Below are 21,795 nucleotides of genomic sequence, written 5' to 3' on the forward strand. Positions count from 1 at the left end.
TTCCAGTGAATCCTATTAGTCAAGAACATTCCAATGAGTCAGGAACAAGTATCATGAAAACCACAACTCTGATGTAATGACAATCGTATTAAGTAGGATATTTTGTCTTCCTGGTAAACTGGTCTTCCCCTTAAAATACATATATCCACCAAAATAAGAGTAAATCTATTCAATTAATTGGACCTAAATTACACATTGGACTAAACAGAAAAAGCTTACAAGCTCGGACCACAAAAATGACAGCTTTATGCTACTACCTTTTAAAATAAAGTTAAAAAAAAAAAAGTGAAGTGACACACAACAGGCATGTATGTTACAAGAAATATATAATACAATAATTTTATGTGTATAGTAGAGAAAAATAGAATTACACTATTCTTTTCAGTGTTCTTAGCTACCAAAAGAGATCAACTAAGAACCCAAAAAGGAGCAGACCAGAAAAGATTCCCCACAGTCTGTTTGCCCGCCTGTCTGTCTGTCTCCGTCTCTCTCTTTCTCTCACATACACAAAGGAAAAAAAAGGTAACATTTGGATGGAATTCAATGTGAAGAAGTTACATGATGCCACCTTAAAAGACAGCTTTTTGCATTAAGTTCTTATTTCCTTTTATTTGAAAAACTGAGAGATTTCTTTCCAAGTTATTTGCTGAGAAGCATTTTCTTTATCACGGTTCTGCCCCTTACACTGCGTTCTTGTTTGTCTATGATATAAAAGTGCAAACAAGTGCCTTAGCCCTAATAAGCTTCGCAGTAACTGGAGGAAAATAGATTGTGAAAAGTCGAGAGTAACAAATACATTTAGTAAGGAATCTCAAAATAATTTGGGCAAGAAACTGGATAAGAGATGTCCATAAACTCTGAAATTTTTCTAGCATTCATGGTTGAAGCTACGGCTTAAAACTAGACTTTTTTTTTTTTGGGGGAGGGGGGAAATTCTTACATGGGAACAAAACAGGGTTATACAATTCTAGCAGGTATCACCTTCTCCCAATCAGTTATTGTGAACCCTGTAAGAAAATGGAAATGTGAGGTAAGTACATTTTTCAGTAACACTTTGGTTCAAAGTCTCCTACAGTTTTAGTACATTTCTTGTCGTCTTTCACAGTAACAAATTACATTAAAACAAAGATTTCCTGGAGGCAAGGAGAAATGGCTTTTCATTGCTGATTTAAAACAAATAACGAGTTTGGCAAGCTACAAAAACGACAGAAATGGAAATGAGGAAGTTTCAAGAAACACAATTTCTGCCTCACAGAACTGCATACAGCTAGTGCAACCCACAGAATGACCACAGACATGTTCTCCCGTACTATCTACATAAACATAGTTGGATAAGAACATCTATTACTCCTGAGCAGTAGGGCAATGCAAGACAGAAGCCCAAACATGTTTTTTTTTTCTCTAAAATGTTGCCTCTCTCCCTTTCCTTAAAGTAGTAGGTGCAAGAAAGGCAGTTCTGTTTGCAGAACCCTCCCTGGCATGACCATGTTTTTCGTTAAAAAAAGAAAAAAAAAAGAAAATATATTAGACACAAAATTTTATTCTGCCTATATTAAGAAAGAAATCTTATAAACTAAGAACCATCATTAAAAGAAACATATTTCCAAAAGCAGTGTTAAGAAACGTCACATTAATTTCACATACTGTAATGCTGAGAGATGATTTGACAAGTCACAGAGGGACTTTGCTGCTACTCAAAAATTGCCTCTCACAATAAGATTTCCCAAGACACTTTTCCAACAAGAAATTAACTGGCATGCCAGAAAAGCAGGGGGAAAAAAACCCACCACCACAAAATACCAGTAAGTTTAGCTTTCCACAATGCTATACCACGCTGAAATCATTTATGAGCTACCAAACTCATAGGCAAGACTCAAAAATACTTTCCCTCATGTAGTCACATTATTCTTGGCATAAAACTCATCCTGACCCACAAGCAGAGATCCTTTTTTGTTTTTCACCAGCTCTCAGAAACTGCCCTACTCCCTAGTGACAAAAAAACAACACCAATATTTAAAACACACCTCTTTGTTTGTTACCATATGTAATTCTACATAAAGTAGAATTTAAAGTAGCTCCTTTAAACATTGTGACTATACCTCAGCTATCTGTGAAATCTTTGTATTGTCCCTTCATTGCCAACCCTGAAACCTGCTAATATTCTCAAGCCTCTGGTTTCAGAAACCTTGAACTCAGATTTAAATTCCTGCCAAGCTGTTGGCCTGAAATAACACAGAACTATTTTTCCCCTTTCTAGTATAATGACTTAAGAGATTTGAATTGAGGCCTGATTCTTTTTTTCTGAAGTTTTACCTGTCAAGAACAGCATTTTAAGAATTGTTAACTATCAGAACTTTTTTTAACTGGTATACTTTAGGTCTTCAGATTTCTGTAACTGGTTAAAGCTCTGGGAATTCTGTTACACTGTTCACCCAAATTTCTTCTCCTCTAGAGAAGTTTTCATAAATAGTCAGCTAAACAGAAGTTTGCGAGCATCTAATACCCATTTTCACCACAGTACGTGGATAAAGCCTGCAAGGCCTCTATTCCAAAACAATTCAGAAATATATGGTAATTACTTCCAAATTGCTGAAACAAATAGTTTAAACATAGGATCAATTTCAAGAACAGTTAACGTTCTTCCTATAAGTAACTAAACATTAGACAATTAACTACAAAACTCATTAAAGCTTTGCTAAGAGGAAGAATTTGAAACTCCTTAAAATACACATTAGCTTCTTGCTAATAAAAACTAAACAAAATATCCCCAAAGAATATTTTTTATCACTTTACATACTTGGTCTTAAAAAGGTTTATCAGTATTATATTCTGTAATCTACTGTTATCTGACCAACATAATAGCTGTTGTGTGTAAGAATCAAATGGTCTTCCAAATGTCATGGCAAATTTCATGATACTTGGTGTTTAATTGTTCAAGTCCTTATGGATACTTATATCACAGCATCTCCAAATTAAAATAAATTTCATATGTATTCATATACTACTATGACATGACTTGGAAAATATGGCACACATGCAGAAAGGCTTAAGTCAAAGGACCATGGAAAGGAAACCAATACATTAATTTTCATGTCTTAAGATTTAAAAAAAAAACCAAAAGAGTTTGAGGACTTCACTTGTGATTTTTTAATGTTAGATATCACTGTAGGTAAACATCACAGGGATACAAAACAAACTTCATACGCTTTCTCTCAAAGGGTTTCATTACAGTTACACCAAAGAAAAGTACAACTTAAGTAAGAAATAGTTCACACTGTCAACAGCAAATGGGAGATCAAAAGAGGAAGAAAGTTCAGCTTAGAATCCCAAAAAGTTCAAGCATAAAGCTGAAGAAGTTACTGCTATGCCTATGAGCTTGCTTTTCATAAGGATTACTTTAAGTCAACTTCATTGACAGGAACAGTCAATAACATTGGTTTTATCTTGAATACAATCAAGATTTCAAGGACAGGGAAGGTTTCTAAGGGCTTTAAAGTGCAAAATCAGCAGATCAGTGCAAGACCAATACTGTCCACATTGTTCTGCAAGGACCTTGCTAGTGATGTCTTCTGGGCAAGTAAAAAGAGGGTTGGTCATACAGCTGCACTGCTAACAATGATAGAAGGTTTTTAAGTCAAGTGACCAAGAGCGCACTATTAAATTTTTGAAACATCCTGGAATAAAGTAGTAAACAAAATGCAAGAGCCCACCTGGCTTATGATCAAAGCATCAAACAGAAGTTTGCAGCAGAAGCCCAAGACTTATTCCCGTCAGCCACTGTAAACGGTGCAGATCAGACATTCAAAATAAGGATTATGAAGTGTACATTTCTAGAACACAGTACTGTAAGGAGTAAGCAAAAAAAAACCCAGGAGTATGGAGTAACTTTCACTATGACTAATTTTGACTTATGCAAAATTTAGTGACATGGCAGATAGGGGAAGGTTTCTGAGCCAAACAGAAAAAAAACTCACAATGTTACTCTGCATTTCTATTTCATGTACTAAATAATTTCACTTCTATTTGTTTTATATAAAAACTTTTTAAATACTTAACAGCCACACTGTATTTTAACAGAACACATCAGAAAATTCTTATTTCTATATCAGCCAAGCCTCAAGTATCATTTGATAAAGTACTCTGAGCACCTGCTAAATTAATATAAAACTTATTTGATGCTGGACAATTAAGCACCAATTTAAAGCAAAAGGTGGTATATTTTCTCCACATAAGATGCATTCAGTTGATGGTATTCCATAATGTAATTTTACTAAATTCACCAGAAAAAGTGAGAAAGACCTGAAATAAATTAAATTATTAATTATTCGCTTCAGAATATTTCCAATACATGCAGGGATTGTTTGCAGACTGTATTATAAATCTATACAGTAGGATTCTTTTTTAATAAAATTAATTCAGGATTCTTAAGTCTGTGGCTAATCTTGCAAATCATTTTTAGAGGCCAAAGCTTTAATCATAAAGCTCTTTTTTATTCCTCATAACTCCTCCTTGTCCAAATGATTATAGTAAATTTTATACATTCACTAAGGATAAGAGCCGAATGTGGAATTAGATATGGGAAAAAACATATATATTTGCTGCGACTGATCACACTGAAATTATGTATTTGAGCTATGATTTCTGGTTAATATAAAAATTCATCAGCAATTACAGGGACAAAAAAAAAAGAGTAAATTTTATTGGGGCAAGGTAGGAACTCCTAAATTACTATGTTGGAAGGTTAAGTTAATATTTTTGGACAGAAATATTAATCTCTACATGTAAACACTGTAAATCCACGTCATGTTCTATTCCTTTTACTCTTGAGTGTCTCCTTCAAACAGAAGAAAAATAATAGGTAATCAAGAAATTTTAAAACAAGCAGTAGAACGATCTGAAGCTTTGAAGTGAAAGAATTACGTAAAAGTAACATTGCTGACAGTGATGCTCAGAAATTAGAAGTCAGGCACTGGACTCTGCCATAAAGTGAACACAGAGAAGCCTGAGGATTCAGGAGTAACAAAGCTGTCTTCTGCCCTGACACAGCAGCCCAACTGAGAAGGTACAGGCTAATAGAGATGACTTCCCTTGTCAGTAGCCAGAAAGTTCTGAAGAATGGGAAGAGAAAACAAAGCAATTTCCCTCCTCCAAGGAGAAAGAAATTTAAAAAATAATTTTATTTTTAGAAAAAGACAATGAGGGGGGAGATAACCCCAAGAAAAACTCAGGAAAGCATCCTAACAGACACTTTCACACGTTTCCATTTTCAACAGCTCAAGGGACAAAGTGTTGGGATTTCCTTCCAAGACAACGCTGCTGTACTAGTCTCATGGGACCTAAATACTTAGGGTTGTTTTTAGCCTTTATTGCTTGCTGCAGCCATTTAATAACCTTCTTAATCCTCAGACTAATTCCCCTCTAAGGTGAAATATTAGATGCTCTTGTATTTTCAGGAAGCTACCCAATCTCATTGTTAGACTTCGTGTGAATTTCCTGAAGATTAGAAATGCCTTTGTGGCTCTTCTGGACTCTGACTCTGGCATCCTGAAGAGCCTCACAGATTATAAAAGCAAATGAAATAAAAGATTGACTAAAATAATCCACTAACATGAATGCTGGGCAAAAACCTTAACTCAGAAATCTAGGACATCCAAAATACTATCAGACTGCATTTACAAAATCAAGGTCCTTCCTCTTTCTTCCATATTTAACAGCTTATTATAAAATGAAAGCACTTTTATTAGCACTGTATTTTCCAGCTTTATGCAATGTCCATGCTACTTTATTCTGTTACTAAGCAAACAAGTGTACTCAACCATAGCTAGAAGCTAGATGTGCTCATCACAATGTTTTCCATCACTAGCACCATAAAAAGACTGCAACATATTAAAAAAACTCTAACACAACTTTGGTTTCCTGCAAATACCTTAATGCAGCCACTTCCAACACAAGCATCATCGCCAGCACAGATGCTGTTACACAATTCTTCAAAGATAAGGTTTTAAATATTTAGTAAAAGGTTTTAGCAGCACTCTCCCGTTGCCAATTAGTGACAGTGATATCATTTAAATCTTTGATGATGACAATACTAAAAATAAATAAATTACAGTCTTAGTATCACAATAGTGCTAAACCTTCATTATGCCATAGTGGATTTACACATTTGCCTGGCACTCATTCTGAATATTATTTTAGTTCTGCACTGCAAAAAAATTAATAAAATGGAAGAAAGAAATGGATAAAAGAGCAATAGAATGATAAAGAAATAGATAGAAGGGCAACAAAAAGCACAGAAAAGCTTCAACAGGTAGAACAACTTAGTACAGTGGGACTCTTCGGCCTGGAAAAAAAAACCAGGACACAAAACAAATGTGACGAACAAATGTGACGAACACCTTCCAACGAATTTGTACAATACGGAAAGAGAGTACAAAACAACTGTTACATGTCCTAACACAAGAACCAGGGACAGGAGGTAAACAAGTAAGCAGCTGCTGGATAAAACAAGGCAGGAGAACTTTTTCACAAAACATATAGTTAAGAGATTGCCACAGGATATTAGAGCGGCGAAAAGCTTACAAAAGTCATACCAGCCTTTGACAACTGATTGGGGGGGACACAACCCATAGGGATTATTGAACATAAAAGATGTCTTAGCTACAAATTACTTAAGGCTGGGAGCAGATGTCAGGAAAGCAGGCTTTTTCTATTCATCTATCTCTCAGTGGTTGCTGTTGGAGGCAACCTAACAAGCCAAATGGACTTTCATTCTGACCCATGGCAGCTTTTTTACTGCATTCAAGGCTGGCAACTTTTGAAGATTGGGGGGGAGAACAGTTTTATCTACCCTCAGCTGTGCAGTCGCCCTTCATGGTAGGTTCAAGCCTCGAATCCTATGAGACTTAAACCCACTGTGAAGGTCAACAGCTTTGCACTAGAACCTGTACTCCCTTTTGAAGGATTCACAAGCAGACGTGAACTACTGCAGCACTGCATGCACTACAGAAAGAGGTCTGCTGTTTGAGCATTTCGCCGTAAATAGAAGGATCTCCACTAGCTGTGAAAGAAGAAAAGCAGAATACAGCCAGCCTGTGGTCTCTCTGCTGCTGAAAGAGAAAAGACAGGGTGTATGAGAGGTGGAATGAGGGACCAATAAAGCTGAAAAGCATCAATACCAAACAGCAGTTGCGAGATGCACCACTGCAACTACTGCAATTGGGGAGGACAAAGAGAAAATAAAAGAGAGATGGAGTTCAACAAATTAAGTAGATCCAATAAGCCATGAGATAATTTTGGGGGTTCTTCCAATGCAAGAGAAAACATAATGCTATCCAAACTTAAACTATTCGCGTCTGCTCTGGCTTTCTCCGCTATGTGGTAGTAACGTGCCAAGACTAAATACATTGTCTCATTAATATTAGTCTTTAGATTGCAGGCTGGAAATGGTTTTTGCAACATTCTGCTAACAGCATATCTGATGTAGTTATCATCCTCTGTAAATGGCAAAATACGTTTCAATTGATTCACGCTATTTCCTGAAGCATTTTACATCCAACCATTACTGAGATTCTCCTGCCTGCGCACCAAGAATGTGTGCGTTTTGTAAACATATAAACACAGCAATGAATGTACTATTCCTGCAACTCAGAAAGTAAGTCTAACATCTTCTATAACATATACATTTAAGACATTCATTCTGCTTCTGATTTACTAAAGGAAAAAACACAGTAGTGTACAGAAAGCCGAAGTTGCTCTCTTGCCTTTTTTCTCTTCAAATTATTTCTGCACCATTTACAGGAGTCACCTAAACAATTCCTTATCTTAAAGACACAAAAAATAACTTGTAGGAAGAAAACAATCTGAACACAGCAAGCTGAGTGCCTGCCCTTTTCATCCAAATTACACTTTGATAATATAAAAAATAAAGCAATTAAATTAAATATTATTTCCTTTTTTAAATAAACAGTGATTTACACCTTCTTTTAAGGCATGTGGTTAGAGTAAATCACTGGCAGACTGCATCAAACACTTCTGTCATCAGGAACTAGGTAATGAAAGGTATAAAGCATCCCAGATTTTCCATCATAAGAGGTGCTTCACAAAACAAAAACCATGCAGATCATTCTGCTGCTGCAGAATTCCACAATCGCTGTTCCTCTACTATCTACTATCCTGCACTAAAAAGGGCAGTAATGGATGGGGATATGTTCACACGCACGGTTGCTAGCACATCAAAGCATGCACAGAACCTTATAATGTTCTGCCTCTTTTAGTGAAGGCAAAATAATAATGCTGGTAAGAAGAAAGCACAAAAAAAAATGAAAAAAATGAAAGTTCTGGGGAAGTGTTTTCCCAAGAAAAACCAGCAGCAGTTCTTTTTCTTCTGCAATACTGATTATCTCATAGTTCAGAAGAAATATCAAATCATTTTCAGCTATTTTAGCTAAGATAATACGACAGTCATGATACTAATATACATAATACAAACTATCCACTATGTATTTGTAGGGTACATATTTCTAATACCAAAAGAAATCCCACAAATAAGTTTATTTCATTAAATATTTTTACAGCTAATTCAAAAATCTGGCTTAATCGCTCATTATTTCATATTCTTTGTTTTATAAAACTGTCAGCCACTCTTCTGAAAAGGGTTTTGTTTGTTTCAAGGCCTTCCCTGTCTGTCTGCTCTTATGAACTATGTACTACAATTTCTAGAACATGAACATTCGGGATCTGAAAAGATCCCTGAACGCAACATAGAACCGGAAGTACTAAGGGATATTTTATTACTTATTCCAAAGGGTCAAATGACATTAAAACAAATCCCAGGAGAGGCAGAAATAAATCACATCCATTTAACCTTCCCAAGGCTGCACTAGTTACCACTGTGTGCCTCAGTATTGCTGATTTGCAGTCACACGCTAACGTTGCACTCTTCACCGTCGCAAACACTGATGTTTTGCAAGGTCAAGGTCTAGGAGGGAAGAGGTGTGTGAACTCAGGCATGCTCCTCTTCAGAAGCAAAGGACAGAGGAATTCATACTGACAGTTCCTGAAAGTAAACTAGTTAAGTAGAAATTCACATGTGCTGCAGTCAAGAAGATGGGCAACATATCCTTCCAAAGAATCCAGAGGACGATCATGAAGATGATCTGAGGGATGGAGCACCTCCCATATGAGGACAGGCTGAGAGAGTTAGGGTTTATTCAGCTAGGGGAAGAGAACGCTCCAGGGAGACCTTATAGCAGCCCTTCAGTATTTAAAGGGGGCCTTCAAGAAAGATGGGGACAAGGAGTAATGGTTTTAAACTAGGGGAGGGTAGTCTTAGACTGGATATAAGGAAGACTTTTTTACAATGAGGGTGGTGCAACACTGGAACAGGTTGCTCAAGAAGGTAGTGGAGCCGCCATCCCTAGAAACATTCAAGGTCAGGCTGGATGGGGTTCTGAGCAACCTGGGCAAATTAAAGATGTCCCTGCTCCTGCAGGTGGGCTAGACTACATGACCTTTAAAGGTCCCTTCCAACTCAAACCATTCTATGATTTTATGATTGCTCCTATACATGATCTCCTACAACAGAGAGAAGGAAGTACAATGATCGCACTACCACATTTACAAGGCATGCCAGATGTGAAAATTGACCGTAAAACAGCAATGATGGTCTTTATAAACACAATGGCAAAACAGAGAAAGATGACACTTGCCACTTACTCTCCTTAAAGACAAACAAGCCAGACCCTTTCAAAGCAGCTTTATTTCATGTCAACACTACAATCCAGTAAGTATATCGTAAATTTGTACTTACTGTCTATTGTTCTCATATATTTGGAAGGAAAGACCTTTTCTCATCAATTATATTTCTGAACTAGATTCTGCAACATCATTTTGCTCAGTTTACAGGAGGTAAAGAGTAAAAATAACTTATTTTTATTTTAACCACAGAGCACAGAATTTGAATTCATATTTAAAACTCATAAATTACAATCATTTAACAAAAAAAAAATCATATATCATTGTGTCATGGAAATGAGAACATAATTAAAACTGCCTGTTCGCTTGAAGATGGAAGAGCTGCATGCATGTTAGAAGGCAAGTTAAAATCAGAAAGAAGCCAACAAATTGAAAATATGATGTGAAATAATTAGAATGCAGTAAGACAAGTACAAGTTTTTAAACTCTGTGCAGATAATTGCTTTTGCCCATGTACAAAGAGGAATAATCAACTAGCGGTTCTGCATCACAAACAAAACGTGATTAAAAGACAAAGAGCATCACACTGAAATTTATTAACAGTTGATCCTGTAACAGAGCAGTGGAGCAGAGTAGACTGACCTCTTGAGGTCTCTTCCAGCCCTATTTTTAAATATTCTTCAATTCATATACACTGCTGCTTTTCATCATAGTTACCTCTTCTCTCTGTATATGTTAAACATCAATTAGCATACACCTTTCTTCTCCCACAGTTTACCTGCTAGTTTATCAATATTTAGATTTCTGAATTTTGAACACAATCTCACATATCTCTGCAAAGATAAGTATTTTAGAATCCATGTACTAGTATTGTAGTACACGTTTTAACTTAATTTGACATTGGCAATTAGCAAATTTTATTTAAGGGATTTTTTTTTAATACTTAGGGAGAATAATACAAAGATCTATGTCAGTATTATTAATGGACCAGCAAAGACTGGGAAACTACTCCATTAACTTGTCCTGTCAGTCTCAGTTCTATTTTTTTAATCTTCCATGAATGCAATTCAAACATAGGAGCAATGTATTATCTGTGAGCCATGGGTAGGAAACCACTGCTCTAATTCCTAGTTTTAAAAAGTCTAAACTAATAGTGATACCTTTGATCAGGGTTGATAAGGGGCATAAAAAAAAATCCCTTCGGGTATTCATAATGATTTTTAAATTTGATTAACTGATTTATCACCATTGAATGGACTGAACATGTTTTGTGGATATTCTAAGGATTTGGGGTGGAGGGGGTGAAGGAGTCGCTGTTATTCACACTAGCCAAGCTCTTTACTCAGTAAACAGAAATAGACAGATAAACTCTTCCAGAAAAGAAGTCCAAGAAGCTAAATTCATCCAAATTAAGCTCCCGCTCCAAGACATCTTCTGGAAAAAATATTTTCTTTTCCTGGGCTATGGTACATAAGCTAACAAAATTACATGCTGAACCAGAATAAAGCAAACATCCTCGTGTATGCATTTCTACAAACACCTTTTCTTGTTTGTTTTTTTAGCTGTGTTACATATATCGAAATAAAATTTTGATTACTGTAGTCTACAGAAATTACTAATGCAAATAAAAATATATACCAAACGCAATGTACAACATACCCACTCAGTGGCTGCAAGATAACACATACCTCAGCCCAGTGTCACTGTTAACACGTATTTAACTGCCTGATAATTATGTCTAATGTACATATACGACACTGTATGCAAATATCTAAGGTATACAGCTTTTGTATAACAGAAAATATGATTTAGGAATAGCTACTCTATGGTGCTAAGTATTATTTTAAAATATAGATTGCATTTAAAAATTACGAAACCAGTACCCGGCAAGTAGTAGAGGACAAAGGAGGAATACAAATACTGATAGGTGCTGGTAACCTCCTATAGCTGAGAGGGTTGGGGTTATTCAGCCAAGGGAAGCTGAGATTTCAACAAATCAAAACGAAAGTATCCCCTAAAAGACAGCTCCAGGATTTCTGAAGTTGCAGTTAGCCATTCAGAACTCTCATATTATCTGACAAACCACAGAGATGAAACAGATCAACAAGAAGAAACTAAGAAACAAAAAGAACCCAACCAAACCCAGAAACAGCTCCTCAGAAAAATCTGTGTTTCAACTGTATAGTTGAAAGCCTGCCCAAGGTAAGACGTAGGAGTAGCTCAACTATCACAGCCTTGTTTCCTAAGGATGTGCTTTTTTTGTGGTATCAATTTTGGTGTCAATTAGCACACATCCTCTGAGCAAGTATCGTCTATTGTTGAGACAGTCACGGCTTTCTTCCACAAGGATTAACTAGACTTCAGCTCACACTGTAGCTTTTTGTTTACACGGGAAAGGATGTGGAGAAAGACAGTACATGCTAGTTTTCTCCTTCTTTCCTGTATGGCTGTTGTCTTTGAACTGAGGGAGCCTTGGCACCTTTAAGGCTGTGACTGCTCAATCAAGTTTTCCTGAAAACATCTAGCACATGGAAAAGTTACTTGGGCATAAACGCCTATGTACACTGATACATCAATATATACACCTACATCACTACACAGATTTCTTTCCCAATATGAAATATGACTGCAAATCAGGTACTTTCATATACCTTACGCTGATTCCAGCAACCTAAGTCCTCCACATTCTTTTAGATGGAAGCTGAACATATACCATCTATTCCTTGATCTTCACAAAGACTTGTTAACATGGCATTGCGGCTAAGGTAATTTAGGACTGCAGAGAACCCAGATCTACTGAAAATACTACTTTAAAGTTTACCCTGAATGCAAAAGGCTTTATTAAAGCCTTTAAAACTGTCACAGCAGTAGAAAATACTGTGCAATATTCTCCACATTTCATATTTTGTACATTTGATACAAACGGGTCTACATTATGAACTGGAGATCATAGAGGACTGAATGAGAAAATACTGCATGCTGGCATTTTAATTAAAAAAAAGATCTTGATGCATATGCTGTAAAACTCCTCAGTCACAGGAAGACACATCTATAAGAATGTTTAGTTTCAACAGCAAAGCTCTGCTGAAAATTATACCCTGGAATATCTACCTGCTAAATTTGGGTTCTCTCTTCTCACAGACTTTGGAACGAGGGAGTTGCCAGTGCTCTGCAATTGCACGACTTTACAAAATGAAAGCTTGAGTTTACACCCAGAATAAAAAAGGGAGATACAAATTTGTTTAAGTTATCAGACAGGAAATTTATTGACACCAAGATCAGTATTACTACAAACAAAAAAAACCCTGGACTTTGCTTCCAGGTATACGTTGATAAGAACACTCCTGCTCACAGAATGCCAAGCCACCTTCCTCCATTTATTTCTCTTTGTTGTCTTCCTCAATAACTGCAGTCTCTCCTAAGTGTTTCTCTTCTCATTTTATTACTGCAACATCTCTTCTAACAAAGACATATTTATCCCACTGGATCTCTTTGTCAAAACTACAGACCTAGACAGAAACCGTGAGGTTCCACAAGTGTTTAATGGAGACCCCTGGAAGCAAACAGCCCTGAGGAAAAACATACAGCACAAGTAATTTGCCACTTTAAATAACTCAAACTTCAACCTCTTCAAAGTCTCTTTAGGAAAGATACAGAGGAACCTCAAACAAAAATAAAGCAAGCCCACTGCCAACTGTCAGAGCAGCTCAGAGAAAAAGTTCATAGGATGCTTAAATCCTCTTCGAACTGCAAGATGACTCACTGTAAATTCATTTTACAGAAAATTATAGGAACTGTTTTAAGAAATTACATTATACAAAACCACAGCTAGTTGCATCAAGGTAAATACTTTGAAAAAACAAAACAGTGATGAAGAAAAGCCCACTACATCCAAGTAAATGGTACATAAATTAGTTCACAAATCAGGTATCTGAAGAGCCTAAATCCCAGGGATGCACAACATGATGTCACTATCGCCTCTGAAAAAAAATCAGAATCTCATTAAATATGGACAGTAAGAAAAAGAAAGTGTAAAAGTCTCTATAAACACAGATATGCAGTCCCTAGCCCTCAGGTTCAGCAAAGGTAAGCCATAAAATAGGCTATTGCACAGAAAATGCTACAAATGAAGGGTGCAGTCTTTCAAGCTTTCAGCCTAAATACAAGAGTCAAAGGTCAGGTAAACTACCGTAGTATGCAGACCGTACATTGTCCTTACCACCTATCATCATCCTAGATGACACATCAACCTCAAAAAGTATATCCTCTTGCACCAAACAAGAAAGAAAAAAACAAAATTACGCAGGTGCACAAAATAAATAAAAATAGAAAAAAACACATGGAAACAGTGGAAAAAGAGAAAGAATGGAAACTGCAAGTAAAAAAAGGAGGGGAAAAAAAAGGCACTGCTCTCATAACAGTTATGAAAATAGACAACCAATGGAAGTACAGACTAAAACCAAAATAAACTATATTTCTGTCCTCCTGATTTTCATACACAAACACGCTGTTCTAAAGAAGTTAATCTCAACTGGAACTATTACTTTAACATCAATTTTCTGTCTGTGACTCAAAAGCCTACACAGTAATAGTCAGGCAATACATTTTGGGTATTAACTATTCCATAACCGTGCATTTTACAGATCAACCAACACTGGATTTTGCATGAAGCTATGAAATCTACATCTGCATGTCACAAACCTGTTTCTGGAGGTTAATCCATATATTGTTTAGGAGCAGTTTAACGTCACTGATTTAAGTTACCAGAACTCTGAGAACATTACGTAAAAATAGATTAAATTTTACTTTTTCCACTCTGTTTTACAGACTTATGCTCTGCAAGAGCAGACAAGAAGCATGTTAAGGTTTACTACTTGTGGCAGATTTACCAAAAGGTTTCATACTGAAAACTAGATATCTGTGTAACCAGATTCAACCTACTTCTGAACTGCTGAACTAAGCAGACAGAAAAATATTCACTATCTACAAAGGCAAGTTATTCTTCCATCAAGTATTAAAACAATCATATCTAAACAGTCACATCTAAAATGTAGTGTTGTCACTTTACCACTCATCATTATTCAAACAATAACACAAAGCTGTAGTAATCAGTTCTCTGTAGCTGAACAGACTGTTGTTCACATTTGCAAAATGGTATTCATCAGTAATAATACCAGAAAGTTGAATAATTTTATATTCCAAAGTGCAATGATTTCTATAGAAACTAAGAACCTTGACTTAGGTATTCATGAAATGTAATTCAAAACATATTTCCTTATCTTATGCTTCTTGATCTTAATATAACACATCCCTAGATACTGTATCCTTGTTCGGTCCCCAGAAGGGCAGAATGTTGCTGTATAATCAAATCGTACACTATGAAGTAGTATGATGGCATGATACACACTGCAAACAACACTAATATCATTCTTGGGCTACCACAGAAGAAACAGAACAGTGTTAGGAAATAAAATCACTGGCAAATTCAGTAAGTTATTCCAACACCAAGCTCAACTGCCTCTTGTCTATTGTTATAATTTCTTTAACACACACACACACACACACACACAAAAACATACACGCCCAACACCACAGCTCAAACAGGAAGGGTGGGTGCAGGCTGTCAAATGTGTTCACTGCTGACTGCCCTTGCTCTCCCCTTGGGTTTTTACAGCAAGGTCCAGGAGACGGTAATACAACTTGAGATACGCTACACCAGTTTTGAATTTCAACACGTTTTTCTATCATCCAGCCAACAGAACTTCATACACTGATTCTGGAGGCACATAAATATCTAAGAAGACAACAAATCTGGCTTGTTTTTCATCTGGTTGATCTTGATTAAACTCAGTTCTCAAGTACTTGAAGTTGTGCTTTATTTCATGGCTAGGGCAACCATCATGCCAATGAAGCAATTTCTCTGTGCCCTCTTAACCTTTTCACTGGAATTGGGAGACCTGACCCACAGTCATCTCTCAGGAACCATGGATTTAAGGGAACAACTGTATTTGTATAAATGAATGTACTAAAAAAGCCCACTGCCATTCCTTTTTCCCCAATCTACATCCTACCCTTGCTGCTCCCCCTACTTTTCAAACTGAAACATTAGCATTCAGAATATGCAGAGCTAAGTATAAATAAAGATGTCTATAGGTGAAGTAGAACACAGCCTACTGTTAAATGAGCTGTCACTTTTAACAAGAAAAATGTTCCCTATTCCACCTTCTTCCACCCCCAGCTCAGTGAGATCCCGAATCCCTCATCACCTGCTGTGTGCCTGTCACACTGCAAGCCAAGAGAGCCACAAAATAGCTCTGCACAGGTGCATCCCAAACAACAAGGATACTGTGTAATCCATGTCTTTCCTTGCCAGGCTGGTGCCCATGATGTCTTTTCAACAAGCCAGCTAGTTTCTCCCCGTCTTCTCCAACAGGAGTTCGAGCCTTCTGTTTTCACAAGCCTCAAAACATAACACCCCCCTTCCCCCAAGGGTGGATGATGTACAAGGCCATCCTCTCACTGCTGAACACTTCTGACAAAGGAAAAATTAAGTACCCTCACTACTGGGGAAAATAACAAACAAAAAGGACATAGATGCCTACCCTTTCATCTGGAGCCAAGGCTCTGGGAGCCCATCCATGGCCAGCATCTCCCTGCCTCTGGGAGCCCATCCATGGCCAGTATCTCCGTGCCTCTGGGAGCCCATCCATGGCCAGCATCTCCCTGCCTCTGGGAGCCCATCCATGGCCAGCATTTCCCTGCCTCTGGGAGCCCATCCATGGCCAGCATCTCCCTGCCTCTGGGAGCCCATCCATGGCCAGCACCTCCCTGCCTCTGGGAGCCCATCCATGGCCAGCACCTCCCTGCCTCTGGGAGCCCATCCATGGCCAGCACCTCCCTGCCTCTGGGAGCCCATCCATGGCCAGCACCTCCCTGCCTCTGGGAGCCCATCCATGGCCAGCATCTCCCTGCCTCTGGGAGCCCATCCATGGCCAGCATCTCCCTGCCTCTGGGAGCCCATCCATGGCCAGCATCTCCCTGCCTCTGGGAGCCCATCCATGGCCAGCATCTCCCTGCCTCTGTGACAGAGAAAGAGCCAAGACCCCGATGGGGAGGAGCAGGCGCTCTTACCTTAATTATGCTGCTCCTGCGGGGGATGCCGGGTTTGCCTTCTCGCTGCTGGCCGGTGGAACAGCCTTTCTCCCTGGTGCCGCTCTCCGGGCTGGGAGCCGACCCCAGCTCCGCACCCGCCAGGGCACAGTCCCCGTTGGAGACGCGGCTGCCGGCGCTGTCAAAGCGGGATTTCCCGCCGCCGCCTCCTCCTCCTCCTCCTTCTCCGTCTCCTGCCTTGAAGGCCACCTTGCCCTGCCCCGGCCCCGGGGACGGCGGGATCCCCCCGGTGCCGCCGCCGCTGCCCAACTCCGCCATCAGCCTGCCGGCTACGGCAGGAACCGCGCTGCCGCCCCCCTCCCCTCCTCCCGCAGCTGCTCGGCGGTGCCTCTCCTTCCGCTTTCTGGGTATTTACGAGCTGGGGATTTTGAGCAAAAGTCTCTCCCGTCCGCACATTTGGCAGCTGAGACCGCGCGGCTCCGAGGATGGAGGGACGGGGTTGGGGGGACGCAACCGCTTCAGCCGCGCCTCGGGCAGCCTCGCTCCCGCGGCACCTGGGGAAGGAAAAGAAACGAAACGTGACAGCCCGTCCTCACACGAGGCGGTGGGGAGGAGGGGGAGAGCGGTTCAGCGCTCACACACACACACACACACACACACGCGCGCGTGGGAGCGGAGGCGCCGCGCAGGGAACACGAGAGAAGCGGCGGGTCCGGAGCCGCGTGGGAACCGCGCGCCCACGGGCCCAGGGGAGGCGAGGAAAGGGGTCTGCCCGCCCCCAGCGCCGCCTGGAGGGAGGGAAAGGCTCGAAGGGCACCGGAGGAACCGCGCTGCTCGGGCTGCTCCGCCGGGGACGCGAGAGAGACGCTGCTTTCGCACCCGCCAGCGCGGAGCGGCGAAGCGGGAGCCAGAAAAGAACTCGATAACGCGCCCCCCCAAACCCCTCCGGTCCCCGGCACGGGGTGGCGAGGGGAAAAGCCCGTCCCACGCGCGGCGGGATCCTCGCCGCTCCGGCCACGGGAAGCGGCGGAACGCGAGCAACGCCGCCCCGCGGGGCTCCCTCCACGGCGCCATCGGCAACTTTTCTGCTCTCCCCGCCCGCATCCACCCGCCTCGCAGCGGCTGCAGCAGCGGCTCCCGCACCCCCGGCCCCTGCCCGCCCGCTGCAGCCCCTCTACCCACCTGGGCGGCGAGGGGAGCCCGCTGCCGCAGCCGCTCTTTCCCCCTCCTCCCCGCTACGGCCGCCGCCTCTGCCCGGGGCCGGATACAGAGAGAAACCGATTCGCGCGGTCGCTCCCCTCCCGTGGCGGAACGCGGCAGCCCCGAGCGGGGGAAGCGCCGGCAGCGCCCAGGGCAGCGGCCGCCCCCGCCGGGGAAACTCTCCGGGGAAGGCAGAGGGAGCCGAGCCGGGCGCTCGCCCTCCGCCCCGCCGCTGCCAATCACGGGGGCGGCCCCGCCTCCCCCCGCAGCCCGGGGGCAGCGCCGCTTCCCTCGCACCCGCGGCGAGCGGGGCGTTCCGACACATCCCTCCCTCCGCGCCCGCCCGCTCCTCGCTAAAAAAAAAAAGACAAAAAAAAAGGAAATCACGCTCCTTGGCGCCCCGCAGCATCCCTCGCTTTCCGCTGCATCCCTCGCTCCTCCCTCGCTCCCCGCAGCATCCTCGGCGCCCCGCAGCATCCTTCGGTCCCGGCAGCATCCCTCGCTCCATCCTCCTCTCCCCATAGCATCCCTCGCTCCCCGCATCATTCTCCGCTGCATCCCTCGCTCCCCGCTCTATCCTCCACTCCCTTCTCCGCTCCCCGCAGCATCCTTCACTCCCCGCTCCATCCTCCGCTCCCTGCTCCCATCCATGCCTATCGCACCTCCAGGAGCCGGCGAGTCCCATTAGATCCCTTGATTAATAAAGGAAAACAGGTGATGGAACAGTAAAAGCTCCATGAAAACTGCAACTTGACAAGTTACCCTAACAAGTGTGCACACAACAGCGCCAGTGTAACTGTACATGCCCCATACATACTTGTTCAGGACAAACACCAGTGACTTTGTGTATAAGGAATAATTCCAAGAGCCACACGTTTATTTTTGCGTCCCGGCACGGCTGCATATTGCAATAGCTTGGTGCTTAGTGACAAAGTTGAATAAAGGGAAATGAAATGCCACAGTTGAGGCGCTTGGCCCTCTGCTTGAAATTCAGAAGTTGAGTCAGACGGGGAGGTGCTACATTGAAAGCACGAGCAAAATTAGGAATCACAGAAATAGGAGCACGAGGAGTCGCGCTGAGCAGAGACACCTAAGACGGCCCCACACCATCTGACCTTCAGCATTTGGCTGAAGTGCTTAATGCAGGAGCTAGGTTCATCTTGTAGTCAAATGAGAGCACTACACTTTTAATTTAGGTTCCCCCAGTTGCCCTCTGGACATCCTGACTGTGTCTGGAGCCTTGGCACCAGAGATCAGACACCTATTGTAGATATCTAGAATAAAGCAAAAAAAATACTCTCCTCCAGTGCTCTGGTGCAGAGAGTCACACAGTGGAAATGCTGAAGAGAAGGGTACCTTTTTAACCTTGACTCTCAGTTCTAAGGCCTTACCACAGCTTGCAGAGCAGTGCCTCTGTCTGTTGGCAGTGTCTCCAAAGGGAAGGCACCTCCATCTTCTTCAGGACATCAAGGGGCAACTCACTCCTCCAAAACACTGGGAGCCACAGGGGCAATGCCTTCTTTTATATTTAGTGGCTAGATCACTCAGAGTGTGAATGCCCTTATTTCAATTCCCTTGCTTCCTGAAGGATTCACATCCATGTCCCCACTGCCATTAGCTGCCAACTCACAGACTGCTTTGGGTAAGACCATTTTCCTTGGGAATCTGTGCCACACTATATAATGGAAAGCAAGAGACACTGGACCAGAAAGAGAATGGAGCACAAGAGGGACTGTGACTACAGGTTAGCCATAACCTGCTCATGGATGTTATTGATTGGTAGCAAGGAAAGGACCAAAAAACTCATCTTTGAGATGAGAAGTCTAATAATGAAGGTACAGGTTTACACTTAGTTTTGTGTCATGGAAGCACCACGCCACTCCCGTGACAGACATCTGCTTCAGGTTCATAATAATTACATGTAATAAATCATCAATCTCTGGTCCATGACTTGTAGCCAATATTCTGCCTGCGAGTCTGGACAATGGTGTTCATCACAGTAGGAAAAAGGGACCATGAAGTATGATCAAGCTTGGAGGAAAGTAGAATCATGGAATCGTAGAATCATAGAATCATAGAATAGTTTGGGTTGGAAGGGACCTTAAAGATCATGTAGTTCCAAGCCCCCTGTGATGGGCAGGGACACGTCCCACTGGATCAGACTGCCTGTTTGGAGGATAGTCAATATCATTTCTGGTGGGTCAAGGAAGTTCAGAACCTGACAGTGCTACATCATTCATATATGTGACCCCTAATTTTAATCAAACTATTAACATTGCTCACATTTAAACGAAAACCTAGACATTTGCAGAATTTGGTCTGTAAACACCAAGAGACACTAATACTAAACTCAAAATTTGAAATAGCCAAAGTTTTTCTTTTTCATTAGCTGGGCATACAGTGGTTTTACCATTTCCCCGTACCATTTCCCAGCATCTGCTGCCTGAACAGCTTGCCTTGCCGTTTAAGTAGAAAAAGGCAGCCTTGAATATTAAAGGAACCTTCAGTATTGCGACTGCAGGTGTGCCCGTCACAAACCATCCCTACAGGAGACACTTTGGTGCTCGGATCATCACTGTTTCTTCTGAAGGATGAGATTTACACACAACAGGTACGAAATGTTATTAGAATAATTTGTTACAGAGTGTTGCCAGTAAACTAGTGAGGAAGAAGATGTGTGCTTTCTGTCATGTTTCTACTTAAGGTGCACACACTAAAACACCTGTTTTAAGGCCTTCAGCAAAATTTGATCAATCCTGTCTCAGGGAAGAAAGAGGACAAACCCTCTCTTTTTTCAACTCTGCTTATCTGTCCAACCTGTATAGAAACAAGATAACACCACTGAAAATGAAATCATTTAACTTCAGCCTTGGCAGTTCTGTAATGAACGATATCAAGACATGCAGACATTGCCAGGCTTTTGGCTATTAAAAATGAGGGTTTAATACAAAGGAACCAGTAAAACTTCTCAACGTCATCTTAAGGGCACATGCCTGCAAGTCAATATATAGGTACTGGCACTACACTTATTCTAATGACTGAAATTTAATTACTGATAAAAACAGGCGTATCAGACACGAGACCAGAGAAGTTGTGTTAGAAAGATGGAGCTAGCAAATAATTATTTCTCTGATCCTGAGACTTCTTCTGTTGACTCTTCGTTCACTGATGTTTATTATTACCCCATTCTGTTTTACAGAATTTCCTAACATTAGTGAAGTGTTTATTGTGATGCATTTTGAATGCATTAAGTTGAAAACTACTTCCATGTACAAAATGAAATATCTCCAATAAACCAAAGTCCCAGAAATGAACATTAAGACTGGACTACTCTATAAAGACCTCGTGTATCCCAGTGAGCACAGGTTTCCAAAACAGTTAATATTATACTAATGTAAACCATATATTTTTTTTGCCACAACTTTTTGAAGATCATGGGGTGAAGAAACTTTCTCGTTATCATTTTTCAATAGGCTCTATTTGTTGAACTGTCAAATGAAATAAGGATTATAATGGAATCAAAAGACACCTCTGTGACAATATTTAAATGCGAGAACCTGCTGTCATGTGCACGTACTAGCTATTTTCATAAAATCCTATTAAATATCAGAGTTCCACAGCTAAGCTAATATTACCCTTTGAACTTTTCTAACTCAAATACTGTGGCAGTAGGAATCTGCCAAGAAACGGGCTATGTTTAAACCCCTACCCAGTAAACTAAATGACCAGCATTTGAATAAAGTAAATACGAGATTATTACTAATAGCCAAAATAATTTTTATTCCGAATATG

At 40.9% G+C, this 21,795-nt stretch overlaps 1 protein-coding gene across 3 annotated transcripts in view; it reads right to left on the reverse strand.

Moving 5' to 3' along the window:
* Positions 1 to 18,241, reverse strand: part of PLCL2 (phospholipase C like 2) — a 97,266-nt gene extending 79,025 nt beyond the window's left edge. The window contains exons 1-2 of one of the 3 annotated variants that reach the window (XM_054057851.1): positions 17,986 to 18,238; positions 16,825 to 17,357 (exon numbers count right to left, since the gene is read on the reverse strand). In XM_054057851.1, the coding sequence (XP_053913826.1) occupies positions 16,825 to 17,121 (297 nt within the window). In that variant the 5' untranslated portion in view covers positions 17,122 to 17,357; positions 17,986 to 18,238. Of the gene's footprint in view, positions 1 to 16,824; positions 17,358 to 17,985 lie in introns of all 3 variants that reach the window. The other 2 variants (XM_054057852.1, XM_054057854.1) reach the window with 2 other exon arrangements.
* Positions 18,242 to 21,795: the final 3,554 nt, after the last annotated feature.

This window comes from Cuculus canorus, chromosome 2 (assembly GCF_017976375.1).
Source record: "Cuculus canorus isolate bCucCan1 chromosome 2, bCucCan1.pri, whole genome shotgun sequence".
NCBI lineage: Eukaryota > Metazoa > Chordata > Aves > Cuculiformes > Cuculidae > Cuculus > Cuculus canorus.